Source organism: Neoarius graeffei, chromosome 11, assembly GCF_027579695.1.
Source record: "Neoarius graeffei isolate fNeoGra1 chromosome 11, fNeoGra1.pri, whole genome shotgun sequence".
NCBI lineage: Eukaryota > Metazoa > Chordata > Actinopteri > Siluriformes > Ariidae > Neoarius > Neoarius graeffei.
Genome location: NC_083579.1, coordinates 770,039 through 786,033, shown reverse-complemented (window position 1 = coordinate 786,033; position 15,995 = coordinate 770,039). Strand labels below are relative to the sequence as shown.

Below are 15,995 nucleotides of genomic sequence, written 5' to 3'. Positions count from 1 at the left end.
GGGGCTTCACTGCTCTAAACTAACAACAGAGAACTGGGTACAAACTAATCATGGCAGAACTGAGAGCTACAGAACTACTGAGAGCTACAGAACTGAACCGATGAGCTTTGTCTTACAGGGCGACTGTTTTACTTTGTGCTCGTCTGCACCACAGGCAACACAGCACTAGTAAAAAAAAAAAATAGAACATGCACACAAAACATGTATTAGTGTAGCTTGGTATGAGAAAACAAAATATTCAAAAGTATCTATGAATAAAGGTAAAATACTGTTGCTGTCTTCAGAAGGGATATAATATCAGTATAATTTTGCATGATTCAACAATACAATATATACAAACCTATACAATTTACCAATATATATGTATGCAAGATAAGAACTAGTCAGAGTCTTCACTTTCTGAACCAGATCCCGTCTTCATTTTTGTCACCCTCGCGGACGTGCGATCTGTCGCTGTTGTTGTTGGAGTCACGCTGGCTGCCGGTTTTGCCGAGAGACGACAAAATCGTTCTTGTTTTCTTGGCGTTTTTGTCGGACTCTTGCCCCGAAGAAACAATCCTCCTCTTGGGAGCCATGTTTGTTGTGCTGCATTGAATTCTGGGAGATGCATGGCGGAAACTGCCGAACACTGCTGAGGTAGTTGTCGGGTCCTCCCAGCGGGTATTAAAAGTGACGAAATCTTACATCAGAAAATGGCAACGGCCCTTATTTGGTTGTCGTCGCCTTTCGTCGGTATTACGTAAATATTGGTCAACTTTGACCTGGAAAACGTCGTCAGGTTCGCGCAGTGCAGGTTTCAGTTTATTTACAGCGCCGCTAGTTTGCTAAATTGAGAACCATTGAATCCTGAGCCTGATTTTTTTTCATTCTGCAAAATTGCAGGTTGTTTAATTTTTCTTCTGCAATCTTGAAAATCATTCTGCAAAATGCAGACTGCAGACGGGTATTTCGAACACTGTGTAGGTAAGGGATCTAGTACACAAGTTGAGGATTTTGATGCGGAGATTAATGAAAGTAATTCAGTTTCTCTAAGGGGAGTAAAACATTCTAATTGCTGATCTGATACAGTTATATTGTTAACTACAGGGTCACTTAAATTGCCTGACCTTAAATTAGTAGTTTGAATTTTTTGTCGGATATTTTCAATTTTGTCATTAAAAAAATTCATGAAGTCGTTGCTACTATATACTGCAGGTGTGCATGTGTCTATAGTGGACTTATTCCTGGTTAATTTTGCTACAGTATTAAATCGGAATCTAGGATTATTTTTGTTATCTTCTATTAGGGAGGAGAGATATGTTGATCTAGCAGCACTAAGAGCTTTTCTATACTTCAGGAAGCTCTCCTTCCACGCCAATTTGAACACTATCAGTGTTGTTTGACGTCGCTTATGTTCCAATTTTCGAGTGGTCTGTTTTAATGTGCGAGTGTCATCGTTATACCAGGGTGCTAATTTTTTCTCTCTGATCATTTTCCTTTTAAGAGGAGCTACATTATCTAAAGTATAGTGGAACGTTGATACTAAGAATTCAGTTGCCTGATCAAGTTCTGCGGGGGCTGACAGTGACCCAATCAACGTTGATAATTCTGAGAGATCATTTATAAAACTCTGTGCAGTAGTTGACGTGAATGTATGTTTAATACAGTAGCGTGGTGAGGTGCATATATTATTACTCAGACATATTTTGAATGAGATGAGATAATGATCTGAGATAACTAAGGACTGTGGAAGTGTGACTATATTTTCTATGTTTAACCCAAATGTTAGTATTAGATCGAGAGTGTGACCACCATTATGGGTCGGTCCTATGACATTCTGATTAACCCCTACTGAATCTAAGATGGACACAAACGCTGTTTTTAAAGGGTCTTCTGGGTTATTGAAGTGAATATTTTCATGCTCCGACCCGGACATCCACTCCAGAGATTACGGATCTCCCACACCAGTGCCAATCCAGATCCGGGATGGGAATTCCATCTCACCTGAACTCACTTCCTGGTTTTCACCGCTGCTTATTTAAAGGCCGTTCTCAGACTCTGACCTTGCCAGAACGTCTCGTTTGTTTTCTCTAGCCGTTTCTGTGCTGTTCATGCTTTTCATGGATTTTTCCTCTAGCTATTTTTCTAGTTCATGGTATTTTGCACCAAGGGTTTTTTCTTGTTCATGTTTTTTGCTGTAGTGCTTTTGTCCTTACCTGTCTCGTGTTTTTGACAAGGTTTTTTTTTGTCTCTTTTTACCTGGACTATTTTTGCCATTTGTGTTTTTGTCCTGTTTGCTTACCTTTTTGCCATGCCTTTTTTCCCCCCTGGATTAAATCACCTTATTTATTGGATTACTGTCTGTGTGTGTTTTTCTTCTCCTGGAATCAAACTTCACCTCCATCACCCATAATAGTATGTTATAGCCAACATGAATCCAGCGGAACTCGCCCATCTGAGAACGGCCGTCCAGCAACAAGGGATTCTCCTTGGGACCCACCAACAAGACCTACAGCAAATTACCCAGAACCTCGCCATCCTGTCCGACTCACTCAACCTCCTCACCACGCAGATTCAGCACTTTCAAACTGTGCCTACCCCTGCCCAGCCACCTCCTACTTCAGCTTCTGCCACCGCCTTTCTCCACAAGCCGAGACTTCCAGTGCCTCAGCCCTACGATGGAGAACCAGGTACTTGCAGATCATTTCTGTCTCGATGCTCTTTGAGCTTAGAGCTGCAACCTCTGGCCTTCCCCACAGAACACTCCCAGGTAGCATATGCCATCACGCTCCTCACCGGCAAGGCCAGAGAGTGGGGAACAGCGGTCTGGGAAACCGATGCGCCCTTTTGTTCCAGTTTCAAGGATTTCTTCGAGGAGATGAGGCGAACTTTCAACTGCTCTCTGTCTGGCCGGGAAGCGGCTAGAGGGCTCATGGAGCTGTGGCAGGGGTCCCGGTCTACCTTGGACTATGCCATCGAGTTCCGGACGTTGGCAGCATCATGCGGTTGGAACAAGAGCGCCCAGATCGACACATTCCTGCACGGCCTGTCTGACGCCATTAAGGACGAATTGGTATCGCGGGAACTGCCGTCAAACCTCTCCAGCCTCATGGACCTCGCCAACCGCATAGACGCCCGGGTCCAGCAACGGAGGAGAGAGAAGAACCACCCCAGCTTCACCTCCTCTCCACCTCCTGCTGCGTCCGTCGAACCCATGCAGGTAGACCAGGTTCGGGTGTCAGGGGAGGAACGACATCGCCAGCGGAGCACAGGGGCCTGCTTCTACTGCGGTCAGCTGGGACACATCGGCCGAGCCTGCCTGCTAAAAGGACAAGCCCACCAGTTGAATCGAGGGGCCCTGGTGAGCAATGCTCAGAACCAGTTCCCAGCTAATTGTCCATTACTCTCTGTCATCATTATCCGTGACAACCAGCATCACCACCTCCAGGCCCTCGTCGACTCGGGCGGACAGGAACCTGATCTGCTCCGCCACCTCCAAGCATCTGGGGATCCTGCTACTCACTCTCGACGTCCCTCTCACTGTCCTGACACTCAGTGGCACCGGCTTGACCACCATCACCCACCTTACCGCTCCGCTCACCCTGAGGATTTCCGGTAACCACTCAGAAAACATCCAGCTTCACGTCATGAACGACCCCCATGTACCGATCGTCCTAGGATTACCATGGTCAACACAGCACAACCCCCACCTAAACTGGGCTGACAACACCATCCTAGGCTGGACAGCACAGTGATGTAGTGGTTAGCATGGTCACCTCACAGCAAGAAGGTTCCAGGTTCGAACCCAGTGGCCAGCGAGGGCCTTTCTGTGTGGAGTTTGCATGTTCTTCCCGTGTCTGTGTGGGTTTCCTCCGGGTGCTCCGGTTTCCCCCACAATCCAAAGACATGCAGTTAGGTTGACGTGGGGCCTTGGGCTGAGGTGCCCTTGAGCAAGGTACCTAACCCCTGACTGCCCACTGCTCTGGGTGTGTGCGTGTGTTCACTGCTTCAGATGGGTTAAATGCAGAGGATGAATTTCACTGTGCTTGAAGTGTGCATGTGACAAATAAAGGTTTCTTCTTCTGGAGCCAGTCCTGCCTAGCTTCCTGTCTGAACTCCGCTCTGCCTCCTGCCAAACCACTGCAGCCTTCAGCCAGTGAGTTCCCCAACCTCTCTCACGTGCCTCCGGAATATCTGGACCTTAAATTCATCTTCAGCAAGACCCAAGCAGTGTTCTCCCTCCTCACAGACCCTATGACTGTGGAATCGACCTCCTACCTGGGACAGCGCCAGCCAAGGGACGACTCTACTCTCTCCCGTTGAAAGGCAAGCCATGGAGAAATACATCTCCGAATCTTTGGCAGCTGGGATCATCCACCCTTCCTCTTCCCCAGCAGGGGTGGGATTCTTCTTCATGGAAAAGAAGGACAAGTCGCTCCACCCCTGCATTGACTATCGGGGTCTCAACACTGTCACGGTCAAGAACCGCTACCCACTACCGCTCATGACCACGGCCTTCGAACTACTCCAGGGAGCCAAGGTATTTACCAAGCTAGATATAAGCAATGCATACCATCTTGTCAGGATCAGGGAGGGGGACAAGTGGAAGATGTCCTTTAACACCGCCACTGGTCACTACGAGTACCTCGTGGTCCCTTTCGGCCTGACCAACGCACCCGCAGTCTTCCAGGCACTGGTTAACGACTTCTTAAGGGACTTCCTGAACATCTTCGTTTTTGTGTACCTGGATGACATCCTGATCTTCTCCCACTTCCTGGAGGAACATTGGGGTCACGTCCGGCAGGTCCTCCAGCGCTTGCTAGAGAACAAACTGTTCGTCAAGGCGGAGAAGAGCTAATTTCACCAGAACTCTGTCTTGTTTCTGGGATTCATCATCTCCCCAGTGAGGATCCAGATGGACCCTCTCAAGCTTGAGGCAGTCGCTGATTGGCCCACCCCATCCTCACGACGAGAGCTCCAGCATTTCCTTGGGTTCGCCAATTTCTACAGGTGCTTCATCCATGATTTCAGCACGGTGGCCGGGCCTCTCACAGCGTTGACCTCGATTAAGACCCCATTCAAGTGGGGGAAGGAAGCAGAGAAAGCCTTGTCCATGCTCAAGCGCAAGTTCACCACAGCACCCATTCTCACCATGCCCGATCCGGCCAAACAGTTCATTGCGGAGGTCGACACTTCTGAGTCAGGGCTCAGAGCCATCCTCTCCCAGAGGGCCAGTCATGACAAGGTCCACCCCTGCTCCTCCTTCTTTCGCTGGCTGTCCCCTGCCAAACGAAACTACGACATCGGCGACAGAGAGCTGTTGGCCGTCAAGCTAGCCTTGAAGGAGTGGAGACACTAGCTCAAGGGGTCGGATCTCCCCTTCCTTCTCTGGACTGACCAGAAGAATTTAGAATACCTCAAGTCCACCAAACGTCTCAATTCACAGCAAGCCCAATGGTCTCTCTTCTTCTCCCATTTCCGTTTCACGCTCTGCTACCGCCCAGGCTCCAAGAACGGCAAACCCGACGCCCTGTCCAGGATATTCTCTTCCCGCCAGAAGGAGTCTAGAATGCCCGAAACCATCCTCTCTCCATGCTGTCTGGTGGGAGCCGCCCGACTTGAGGTAGAGACATTAGTGCAGAAGCCCCTGGAGCAGGACCCCGGAGAAGGTAACTCAAGCAACATACCACTTAACCATCTGTTTGTTCCCTGTTCTGTGTGAACCCAGGTGCTGCAGTGGGGTCATGGCTCCAAGTTGGCTTGTCACCCGGGAGCTGCTCGAACCCTGGCACTTATCCAACAATGCTTCTGGTGGCCATCCATCAAGGAAGACATCCAGGAGTTCATGGCAACCTGCGACACATGTGCCCGGAACAAGACAGCCAATCGACCCCCTGTAGGTTTGCTAAAACCCCTCGCGACTCCTCATCGACCCTGGTCTCACATCGCCCTGGACTTCGTCACAGGACTCCCCAACTCAGGTGGCAACACATGCATCCTCACAGTTATTGACCGTTTCTCCAAGTCAGTCCATTTCATCCCTCTGCCCAAGCTTCCCACAGCTAAAGAAACCGCCAAATTACTCATCCTCCACATTTTTCGCATACACGGACTCCCCACTGACATCGTCTCCGACTGGGGTCCTCAGTTCACTGCGCAGTTCTGGAGGGTCTTCTGCAAACTCATTCGGGCCTCCTGTAGTCTCTCCTCAGGTTTCCATCCCCAAACCAATGGCCAGGCGGAACGGGTGAATCAAGATTTGGAGGTGGCACTCAGGTGTGTGGCGTCCAGGGATGCCGGTTCTTGGAGCAAGTACTTACCTTGGGTCGAATACACTCATAACACTCTTCCCTCATCTGCCACAGGTCTCTCACCCTTCCAGTGCTCCCTAGGTTACCAACCACCACTCTTCCCCAACCAAGAGGAGGAGGTCGCCATACCCTCAGCCCAGATCTTCATATGCCGCTTCAGGAGGACGTGGGCAATGGCCCGGAGAAGACTCATTCACTCCACCCTAGCATCCAAGAGGCAAGCCGACAAATGCCGCTCTAAGGCACCCACCTACCGGGTGGGGCAACGAGTCATGCTGTCCACACGCCACCTGCCACTCAGAACCATCTCCCGCAAGCTGGATCCCAGGTACCTAGGATCTTTCCTCATCACCAAGGTAATCAATCCATTTTCCGTCAGACTGGCACTACCACTCGCCATGCAACGCATCCACCCCACGTTCCATGTGTCACAGTTTAAACCTCTGGTTTCTAGCATCAGACACAGTCTCGATGTAGTGGACCCTGAGTGATGACTCTGTGAAGCTAGCAGACAGTCAGTTTAGCCCGTTTGTCTGCTCCCTGGCCTTGGTTCTGGATTGTCAGAAGTTAACTAGAGCTACATATTCTGAGATTATGAGCTATGCTGCAAGAAATGAGAGCAGCGCCTTCCCGAGTGGATGGATACAATCCTGCCCTAATAGGCCAGCAGTGCCCTCAAAATTAGCCCAATTATCTATAAAGCCCACACTGTTTTCAGAGCACCACCTGGACAACCAGCAGTTCAGCGACCATAACCTGCTGTAAGCTACGAGTATATCGCCACACCACATTGGGATGGGGTCAGAGCATACTACAGCTCTGGACATCGCCTTCACTAATTTAAACACGTCTACAAAGATACTCTTAGTAACCTCAGACTGACGAAGGCGTATATTCATTAGCTCCTACATGGATAGCTATCTTTGAGAACCTGTGCTTGCCTAGGACCCTAAGATTACCTGCTATATCCGGCGCCCTGGCTCCCGGTATACACCTGACTAAAGCTGCTGGTGCCCCTAAAGGCCTAGCTTATTTCACGTGCCGTATGATAGAGTCCCCTATAACCAGAGCTCTTTCAGGTTTCTCCACAGGTGCATCACTAAGGAGAGCAAACCTATTCAACACGTGAAGCGGAGAGGAGAGGTGCTCCCGTGGGTGCTCCTCAGCGGTAGCTTTGGCTCTACGCGTATGCCGCCGAGTCGTCAACCATTTGCCCCTCTGTAAGGGCTCTAATGTCAGAGTTGGGGGATTACTAACTCCACCTAGGGCATCCAGACTTTCCCCTGCAGAAACTACACTGTTCTCACGCTCACTGGCCTTCTCTAAAGCCTGGATACGCACTTCTAAAACTGCCATCTTCTCCGTCAGAGAGCTAACTAATCTGCACTTTTCACAAATAAAGTTATCACTAGTGACAGAGGAAGAATGACTAAACATCCTGCACTCAGCACACTGAACAAGCTGAAGGTGTGCCATGATGAAAAAATTCACATACCTTAATCGAAGATCTGTCGATAATAAAGCAGATCCCATGTGAATGGCCTCTGCTTGTTTTCTTTACACAGGAGGAGAAAAAAAGAAAGCTTCCAGTCTTGGCATTCTTCCAAAAAAAATTGTGAAAAAAGGAAAGTGAAAGTACAATAAAAAATGGAAAGGATGCTGGAAATTATTTGTAGAGAAAATAAAAAAGATTGGTGATTAATGCCAACAGTCGCGGAAAAAAGACTCGTCGCAAACAACCCGGAAACCAGGAAGTACGTCGCACAGAATGCGCATGTGCCAACTCCAACAACACGATGGACACGATGAACTTTTCGGCTCAATTCAGAAAATCAACAGGCATTGTTAACTAGAGCGTAGCAGTGATCCAAAATATTCTCCACTCTGGGCGGGCATTTAATAAATTGTTTGTATTTTGGTAGTTTGTGACTGAGGTTACCTTTGTTAAAGTCACCAAGGACAATAGCTAGGGAGTCCGCATTAGTTTGCTCCACACCCAGTGTTTGGTCGGCCAGTCTGCGCTGTGCATTCTGCATGTTGGCCTGCGATGGAATGTAAACACGGACCAGAATGAATGAAGCAAACTCGGGCAGGGAGTAGAAGGGTTTACAATTAATAATAAATGATTCAAGGTCAGGAGAACAGTGTTGCAGGATCACTGATGTATTGCTGCACCAGCCACTGGTTACATAAAATCAGACTCTGCCACCCTTTGTTTTACTGGAGAGATGTGTTACAGTCCACTCTGAAAAGGTAGAAGTCAACCAGCTGAAGAAAGAAAGAACGCACAACTTTATTCATCACACACTTGTGAAATTTCCTCTCTGCATTTAACCCATCTGAAGCAGTGAACACACACATGCGCACACACACGTGAGCAATGAGCACACCCACATACCCGGAGCAGTGGGCAGCCATGCTAACAGTGCCCGGGGAGCAGTTGGGAGTTAGGTGCCTCGCTCAAGGGCACCTCAGCCCAAGGTCGTCCCATATTAACCTAATCGCATGTCTTTGGACTGTGGGGGAAACTGAAGCACCCGGAGGAAACCCACGCAGACACGGGGAGAACATGCAAACTCCACACAGAAAGGCCCTTGCCGGCCGCTGGGTTCGAACCCAGAACCTTCTTGCTGTGAGGCGATCGTGCTAACCACTACACCACCATGCTGCCGTGCTGCAGCACTGAGTCCAGAATGAGTCCGCATAGCCACGTTTCCGTGAAGCATAAAACAGAAGATGAGTGAAAGTTCCTGTTTCTCCCCACCAGCAGCTGAAGTTCATCCAGTTTGTTGCACAACGAACACACATTGGCGAGAAATATCACAGGTAGCAGAATGCGAAGTCCATGCCGAAGGAGGCACACGAGTGCCCCAGCACATTTTCCTCTCCGGCGTCTCACTGAGTGAGCAATGGTGAGGGCACCTTTGACCAGAATGTCCAATAATTCCATGGAAGACACCAGACAAGTTGGTAATAAATCCGTTGGAGTTGTTCCCCTAGTGTTCAAGAGCGCTTCTCTGGTGAAAGAGATTCAAGTATTGCAGCAGTGAACTGAGTTAACAAACAAAATAAGAGAAAACAGTGCACACTAATGCACCGCGGCGCCATCTTGGTGATTAAAAAAATTGTTAATTAATTAATAGTTACTAATCATTTTACCCTACACACTATCCGGTGCACTACATGTACAATTTCAAAAGTTTTTTTTTAAAAGTACACATTTAAAAAAAAATTAAGATGGTAACGCATTTACCACTTCATACTGTTTCCATTCCTACTCACAACACTTAAAATATGTTTCGGGCCTGAAAACACCAAGTGATGAAGTGTTTCAGGTGTTATTTTGTCCCATTCTACCTGCAAAAAGGTCTTAAAGTGTGCAACAGTACGGGGTCGTCGTTGTCATGTTTTTCATTTCAAAATTCTCCATACATTCTCTATTGGGGACAGGGGAGACAGGCACCCTCTTCTTCCACAGCTATGCCTTTATAATGTGTGCAGAATGTGGTTTTGCATTGTCTTGTTGAAATATATCCCTGGGAAAGATGTCATCTTGAAGGCAGCACATGTTGCTCTAAAATCTCAGTGTACTTTTCTACATTAATGCTGCCATCACAGAAGTGTAAATTACCTTTACCAAGGGCACTGACACAACCCCATGCCATGACACACTCTGGCTTTTGAACTTGTTCCTGCTAACAGTCTGGATGGTCCTTTTTGTCTTTGGTCCGAAGCACACAGTATCCATTTCTTCCAAAAAAGACCTGAAGTACTGATTCCTCTGATCACAGTACACATTTCTATCCCAGATGCCTCCAAGCCCAGAGAAGTCAACATCGTTTCTAGATACAGTTGATATCAGGCTTCCTATTTTTAACTGGTATTTGTGGATGTAACTCCATATTGTAGCACTTCAGAAAGGTTTGCCAGAGTAATCCCAAGCCCATGTAGTTATATCAGCTATAGATGAATGACGGTTCTTGATGCAGTGCTGTCTGAAGGATCTAAGATCACGGGTGTTCAGCTTAGGCTTGTGCCCTTGCCCTTTACAAATGAAATTTCTCCAGATTCCTTGAACCGTTTAATGATGTGTACCGTAGAGGGTGATGTATCCAAATCCCTTCATTTCTTTCTTTGACAAGCATTGTTTTTAAACCTTTCAATAATTTTCTCACACATTTGTTGACAAACTGGAGATCCATGGCCTATTTTTGTTCCTGAAGTACTAGGCCTTTTCTGGATACTGATTTCGTACTGATTTTTTATTTATTTTTTCCATTGTGCTTTCTCTACTCCCAGATTGTGAAGTTTGCAAATCCTTTTTCTTCAACAAGTGTGAGGCTCATGGACCACCCCTCTTCATCCCCGATACTGCTGTTCCCATGGGGGTTTCTGACCGAGCCAAACAAACACTTCCTCCTGGACTAGAGCTTCAGAAGTCTGGCATTCCTGACGCAGGCCTGGGAGTATTTAATAAGGGGGAGACACTTCCAGTAGGTGCACACTTTGGACCCTACCAGGGAGAGTTGGTAGACAGCGAGGAAGCCATGAACAGTGGATACTCCTGGGTGGTGAGTTTGTTGAAAGTGTATTATAAATATTGCATATTTTTAAGCAGCAAAATGTCATTACTGGGTGAAGGTAACGCCAATGAAAATCAATTTCTTCTTACTAATGATATGTGGACTAGGGGTGTAAATCACAAGTTTCATCACAGTGCAATCCGAAATCGATTCTTTTCGGCAGTGTGGTGGAAATTCACCTGTTAATAGAAGAAGTACTAGTACCACTTGAATAATGTTCAAGCACATGCTTATTTGATCAAAGTACAATCACAAGCCCAGGTAGTCGCTTCTACAAATACCAGAGGATACTTCAGAGTGCTACAGAAGGACTTCTTTTATTTGAATATATAAAAGTTAGTGCATAAATAATGCATACAGAGTTAGGGGAAGGTGATCTGGCTAAAAGATCATATTACAATCTTTTGGGGTAGAATCATGAGCCACAATCTTAATCACAGTTCTCCCACAGATTTAGTTGAACTCATATAATCACATGATTAGTTGTGTTTATGGTTGTCTGGATGCAAAGCCTGTCACCTGCTAACTCAAGGTTAAAGGCCAAACTCTCAAAACTCTGCATCCTGTTTTTCCTCTGAGTTTATTCTGAAAGTTCTGACCAAAAGTAATTTGTATGTCTTGTTCTTTGACACTTTTTTCAGGATCTTAGTCCGTTTCCTGCTATTCTTCATCTGCCATGCTGTCTTCTGTTTACAAAATAAGTTACACCTCCAAGAGCATCCACTGAGTGTTGTCCTAATGTGTCACAACCAGTCATGCTTTTGCTTAGTTCCTTTGGAGGAGGAAAATTTGGACAGTGCTGTTATTACCTCAGCCAAGGAGATTATGTTTTTGGTGTGGTCTGTTTGTCTGTAAGCAGGATTGTGCAGAACCTACTGATCCAATTTCCAGGAAGATTGTTGAACGTGGATCCACAAATTTAGTTTAAATTTTGCTAACATTGCAAGATTGGCCTTGTCAGTGGTTTGCACTCTGAGTGCCCTTCTAGTTTATTTATTTAGCAATGCTATCTGTAGGAGTCCTCTGAAAAGATCACGTGCAAAATTAAGATCGTCCACGGTAGAAGATCGTTCACCTCTAAGATACAGTGGTGCTTGAAAGTTTGTGAACCCTTTGGAACTTTCTATATTTCTGCATAAATATGACCTAAAACATCATCAGATTTTCGCACAAGTCCTAAAAGTAGATAAAGAGAAGCCAGTTAAACAAATGAGACAAAAATATTGTACTTGGTCATTTATTTATTGAGGAAAATGATCCAAAATTGCATATCTGTGAGTGGCAAAAGTATGTGAACCTCTAGGATTAGCAGTTAATTTGAAGGTGAAATTAGAGTCAGGTGTTTTCAATCAATGGGATGACAATCAGGTGTGAGTGGGCACCCTGTTTTATTTAAAGAACAGGGATCTATCAAAGTCTGATCTTCACAACATGTGTTTGTGGAAGTGTATCATGGCATGAACAAAGGAGATTTCTGAGGACCTCAGAAAAAGCGTTGTTGATGCTCATCAGGCTGGAAAAGGTTACAAAACCATCTGTAAAAAGTGTGGACTCCACGAATCCACAGTCAGACAGATTGTGTACAAATGGAGGAAATTCAAGACCATTGTTACCCTCCCCAGGAGTGGTCAACCAACAAAGATCACTCCAAGAGCAAGGCGTGTAATAGTCAGCGAGGTCACAAAGGACCCCGGGGTAACTTCTAAGCAACTGAAGGCCTCTCTTACATTGGCTAATGTTAATGTTCATGAGTCCATCATCAGGAGAACACTGAACAACAATGGTGTGCATGGCAGGGTTGCAAGGAGAAAGCCACTGCTCTCCAAAAAGAACATTTCTGCTCATCTGCAGTTTGCTAAAGATCATGTGGACAAGCCAGAAGGCTGTTGGAAAAATGTTTTGTGGATGGATGAGACCAAAATAGAACTTTTTGGTTTAAATGAGAAGCGTTATGTTTGGAGAAAGGAAAACACTGGATTCCAGCATAAGAACCTTATCCCATCTGTGAAACATGGTGGTGATAGTATCATGGTTTGGGCCTGTTTTGCTGCATCTGGGCCAGGACGGCTTGCCATCATTGATGGAACAATGAATTCTGAATTATACCAGCGAATTCTAAAAGAAAATGTCAGGATATCTGTCCGTGAACTGAATCTCAAGAGAAGGTGGGTCATGCAGCAAGACAACGACCCTAAGCACACAAGTCGTTCTACCAAAGAATGGTTAAAGAAGAATAAAGTTAATGTTTTGGAATGGCCAAGTCAAAGTCCTGACCTTAATCCAATGGAAATATTGTGGAAGGACCTGAAGCGAAGGGCGGCACGGTGGTGTAGTGGTTAGCACTGTCGCCTCACAGCAAGAAGGTCCTGGGTTCGAGCCCCGGGGCCAGCGAGGGCCTTTCTGTGTGGAGTTTGCATGTTCTCCCCGTGTCCGCGTGGGTTTCCTCCGGGTGCTCCGGTTTCCCCCACAGTCCAAAGACATGCAGGTTAGGTTAACTGGTGACTCTAAATTGAGCGTAGGTGTGAATGTGAGTGTGAATGTGAGTCTGTGTCTATGTGTCAGCCCTGTGATGACCTGGTGACTTGTCCAGGGTGTACCTCGCCTTTCGCCCGTAGTCAGCTGGGATAGGATCCAGCTCGCCTGCGACCCTGTAGAAGGATAAAGCGGCTAGAGATAATGAGATGAGATGAGATGAGATGAGACCTGAAGCAAGCAGTTCATGTGAGGAAACCCACCAACATCCCAGAGTTGAAGCTGTTCTGTACGGAGGAACGGGCTAAAATTCCTCCAAGCCGGTGTGCAGGACTGATCAACAGTTAGCAGAAATGTTTAGTTGCAGTTATTGCTTCACAAGGGGGTCACACCAGATACTGAAAGCAAAGGTTCACATACTTTTGCCACTCACAGATATGTAATATTGGATCATTTTCCTCAATAAATAAATGACCAAGTATAATATTTTTGTCTTATTTGTTTAACTGGATTCTCTTTATCTACTTTTAGGACTTGTGTGAAAATCTGATGATGTTTTAGGTCATATTTATGCAGAAATATAGAAAATTCTAAAGGGTTCACAAACTTTCAAGCACCACTGTATATGATTGGCTACAAATTAACATGGATTAACATAGGGCTTCCCATTACTACTTCTAAGCATAGTCAGTTTCCTGTATTACACAAGATATTCATCATTATAGTCTCCATCAACATTCCATAATAGTCTGTCTTCTCACATGCATCTGAGGAAAAACTGATACAAAGTTATTCTTGACTTTGGCACATCCATGATAACACAAAAGGGCCTGGGCATGGATTTGTGAGGCAGGAGTTGTTCAGTGAGTGTTGATCAGCATATATTTGAAAATGAGCATGGTTTCACAGACTCCCACAAAAGCGTGGTGGCTGGTTAGTAGGTGTTAACAGTCTCTATCTATCTATCTATCTATCTATCTATCTATCTATCTATCTATCTATCTATCTATCTATCTGTATACATATAAAAACTAGTAGATGGCCTTTTGAGCTGTTTTCCATCCATAAAATTCAGATTTTTATTAAGTTGTAATTTTGTTAATATTAACACCAGAACTGATCTTTTTGATCACAGTACAGTCATATCATTTAGTTTTAAACATTTTGAGGATCATACTGGGGTGCTGCTGTTCAGTTTGTGTACATCTTGTGTCAATGTACAGATGCTGAGAATAAAAAAAACTGTGGTTTTGGACATTGCAGAGGGCTATTAATATATCTTTGGGTGTTTTCCATCATATGGGCTAATCTTGTCCTCTCTAGGTAACATATGATGGAACCCCAGATATTGTGAAATGGTTAGTGATTACTCCTGATGGTAAGTGCAATTTTTCAAAATGGTGGCGTGGTAAATAATTTAGAAATCCATTTACCCATAGTCAGCCTACTGACCCTTTTCCATGATGGAGTAATAACTCTTATGGCCAATAATACACCTATTTCTAAATATGTTTGGTAGCTCATTATATTGTTTTCTTAACAAAATTAATTTTTGACGAGCTTCAGCAGAACCTGATTGGTAATATTTTTTTTTCTAATAGCTTTTATTTTTACTTCCAGTGTTTTTGCCTTCTGGAATACCTGCTTTGCTTGAGAACTAGTGATGTTGAATATTTGGCTCCTGATAAAGGCCTTAAATGCTTCCCCCTTGATACTTGCTGAGGTTTTTATTATATTTGTTTCAAAGTAGAATTTTATTTAATCATCCAGGAAGGTGATGAAGCCAGGATCAGCCAACCATTTTTGGTTGAAATAAAGGGGAGAATCCGGTACTGCCATTGTCCTTTGGAGGTGCTGAATGTGGTTTTGGTTCTTGCTGCAGGTGTGAGGGTGACTTGCCAGAATCATTTCGTCAGTAGTGTTAATTTCATATCATCTCATTATCTGTAGCCGCTTTATCCTGTTCTACAGGGTCGCAGGCAAGCTGGAGCCTATCCCAGCTGACTACGGGTGAAAGGCGGGGTTCACCCTGGACAAGTCGCCAGGTCATCACAGGGCTGACACATAGACACAGACAACCATTCACACTCACATTCACACCTACGCTCAATTTAGAGTCACCAGTTAACCTAACCTGCATGTCTTTGGACTGTGGGGGAAACCGGAGCACCCGGAGGAAACCCACGCGGACACGGGGAGAACATGCAAACTCCGCACAGAAAGGCCCTCGCCGGCCACGGGGCTCAAACCCGGACCTTCTTGCTGTGAGGCGACAGCGCTAAGCACTACACCACCGTGCCACCCCTAGTGTTAATTTCGTTAATGAAAACTATAACGAAACGTATTCATTGACCTTTTTTCCACGATCAAGACGAGATGATGAGATTGACGCAAACTGAAACAGTTAGCAACATGCAATAATGTTGACGAATAGAGACAAGATGAAAAGATCATTTACAAAATAAAAAACTTTGCCAAAATCTCTTTTTGTTTTCATTGACAAAAAAGAGCAGACAAAATGTTATAACGTTGACTTTTTTCCTCAGTGCATACACTTCTGTTTTCTGCGTTGCTTGGCAGATGTTTACATTATACTACATTACAGGCATTTAGCAGATGCGCTTATCCAGGGCAATGCACAGTGGTGCTT

The 15,995-nt window shown here is 45.6% G+C and overlaps 1 protein-coding gene across 1 annotated transcript in view; it reads left to right on the top strand.

Moving 5' to 3' along the window:
• Positions 1-15,995, top strand: part of LOC132894013 (zinc finger protein 501-like) — a 104,740-nt gene that overhangs the window by 16,227 nt on the left and 72,518 nt on the right. The window contains exon 4 of the mRNA XM_060933198.1: positions 10,590-10,861. Within this exon, the coding sequence (XP_060789181.1) occupies positions 10,590-10,861 (272 nt within the window). The remainder of the gene's footprint in view (positions 1-10,589; positions 10,862-15,995) is intronic.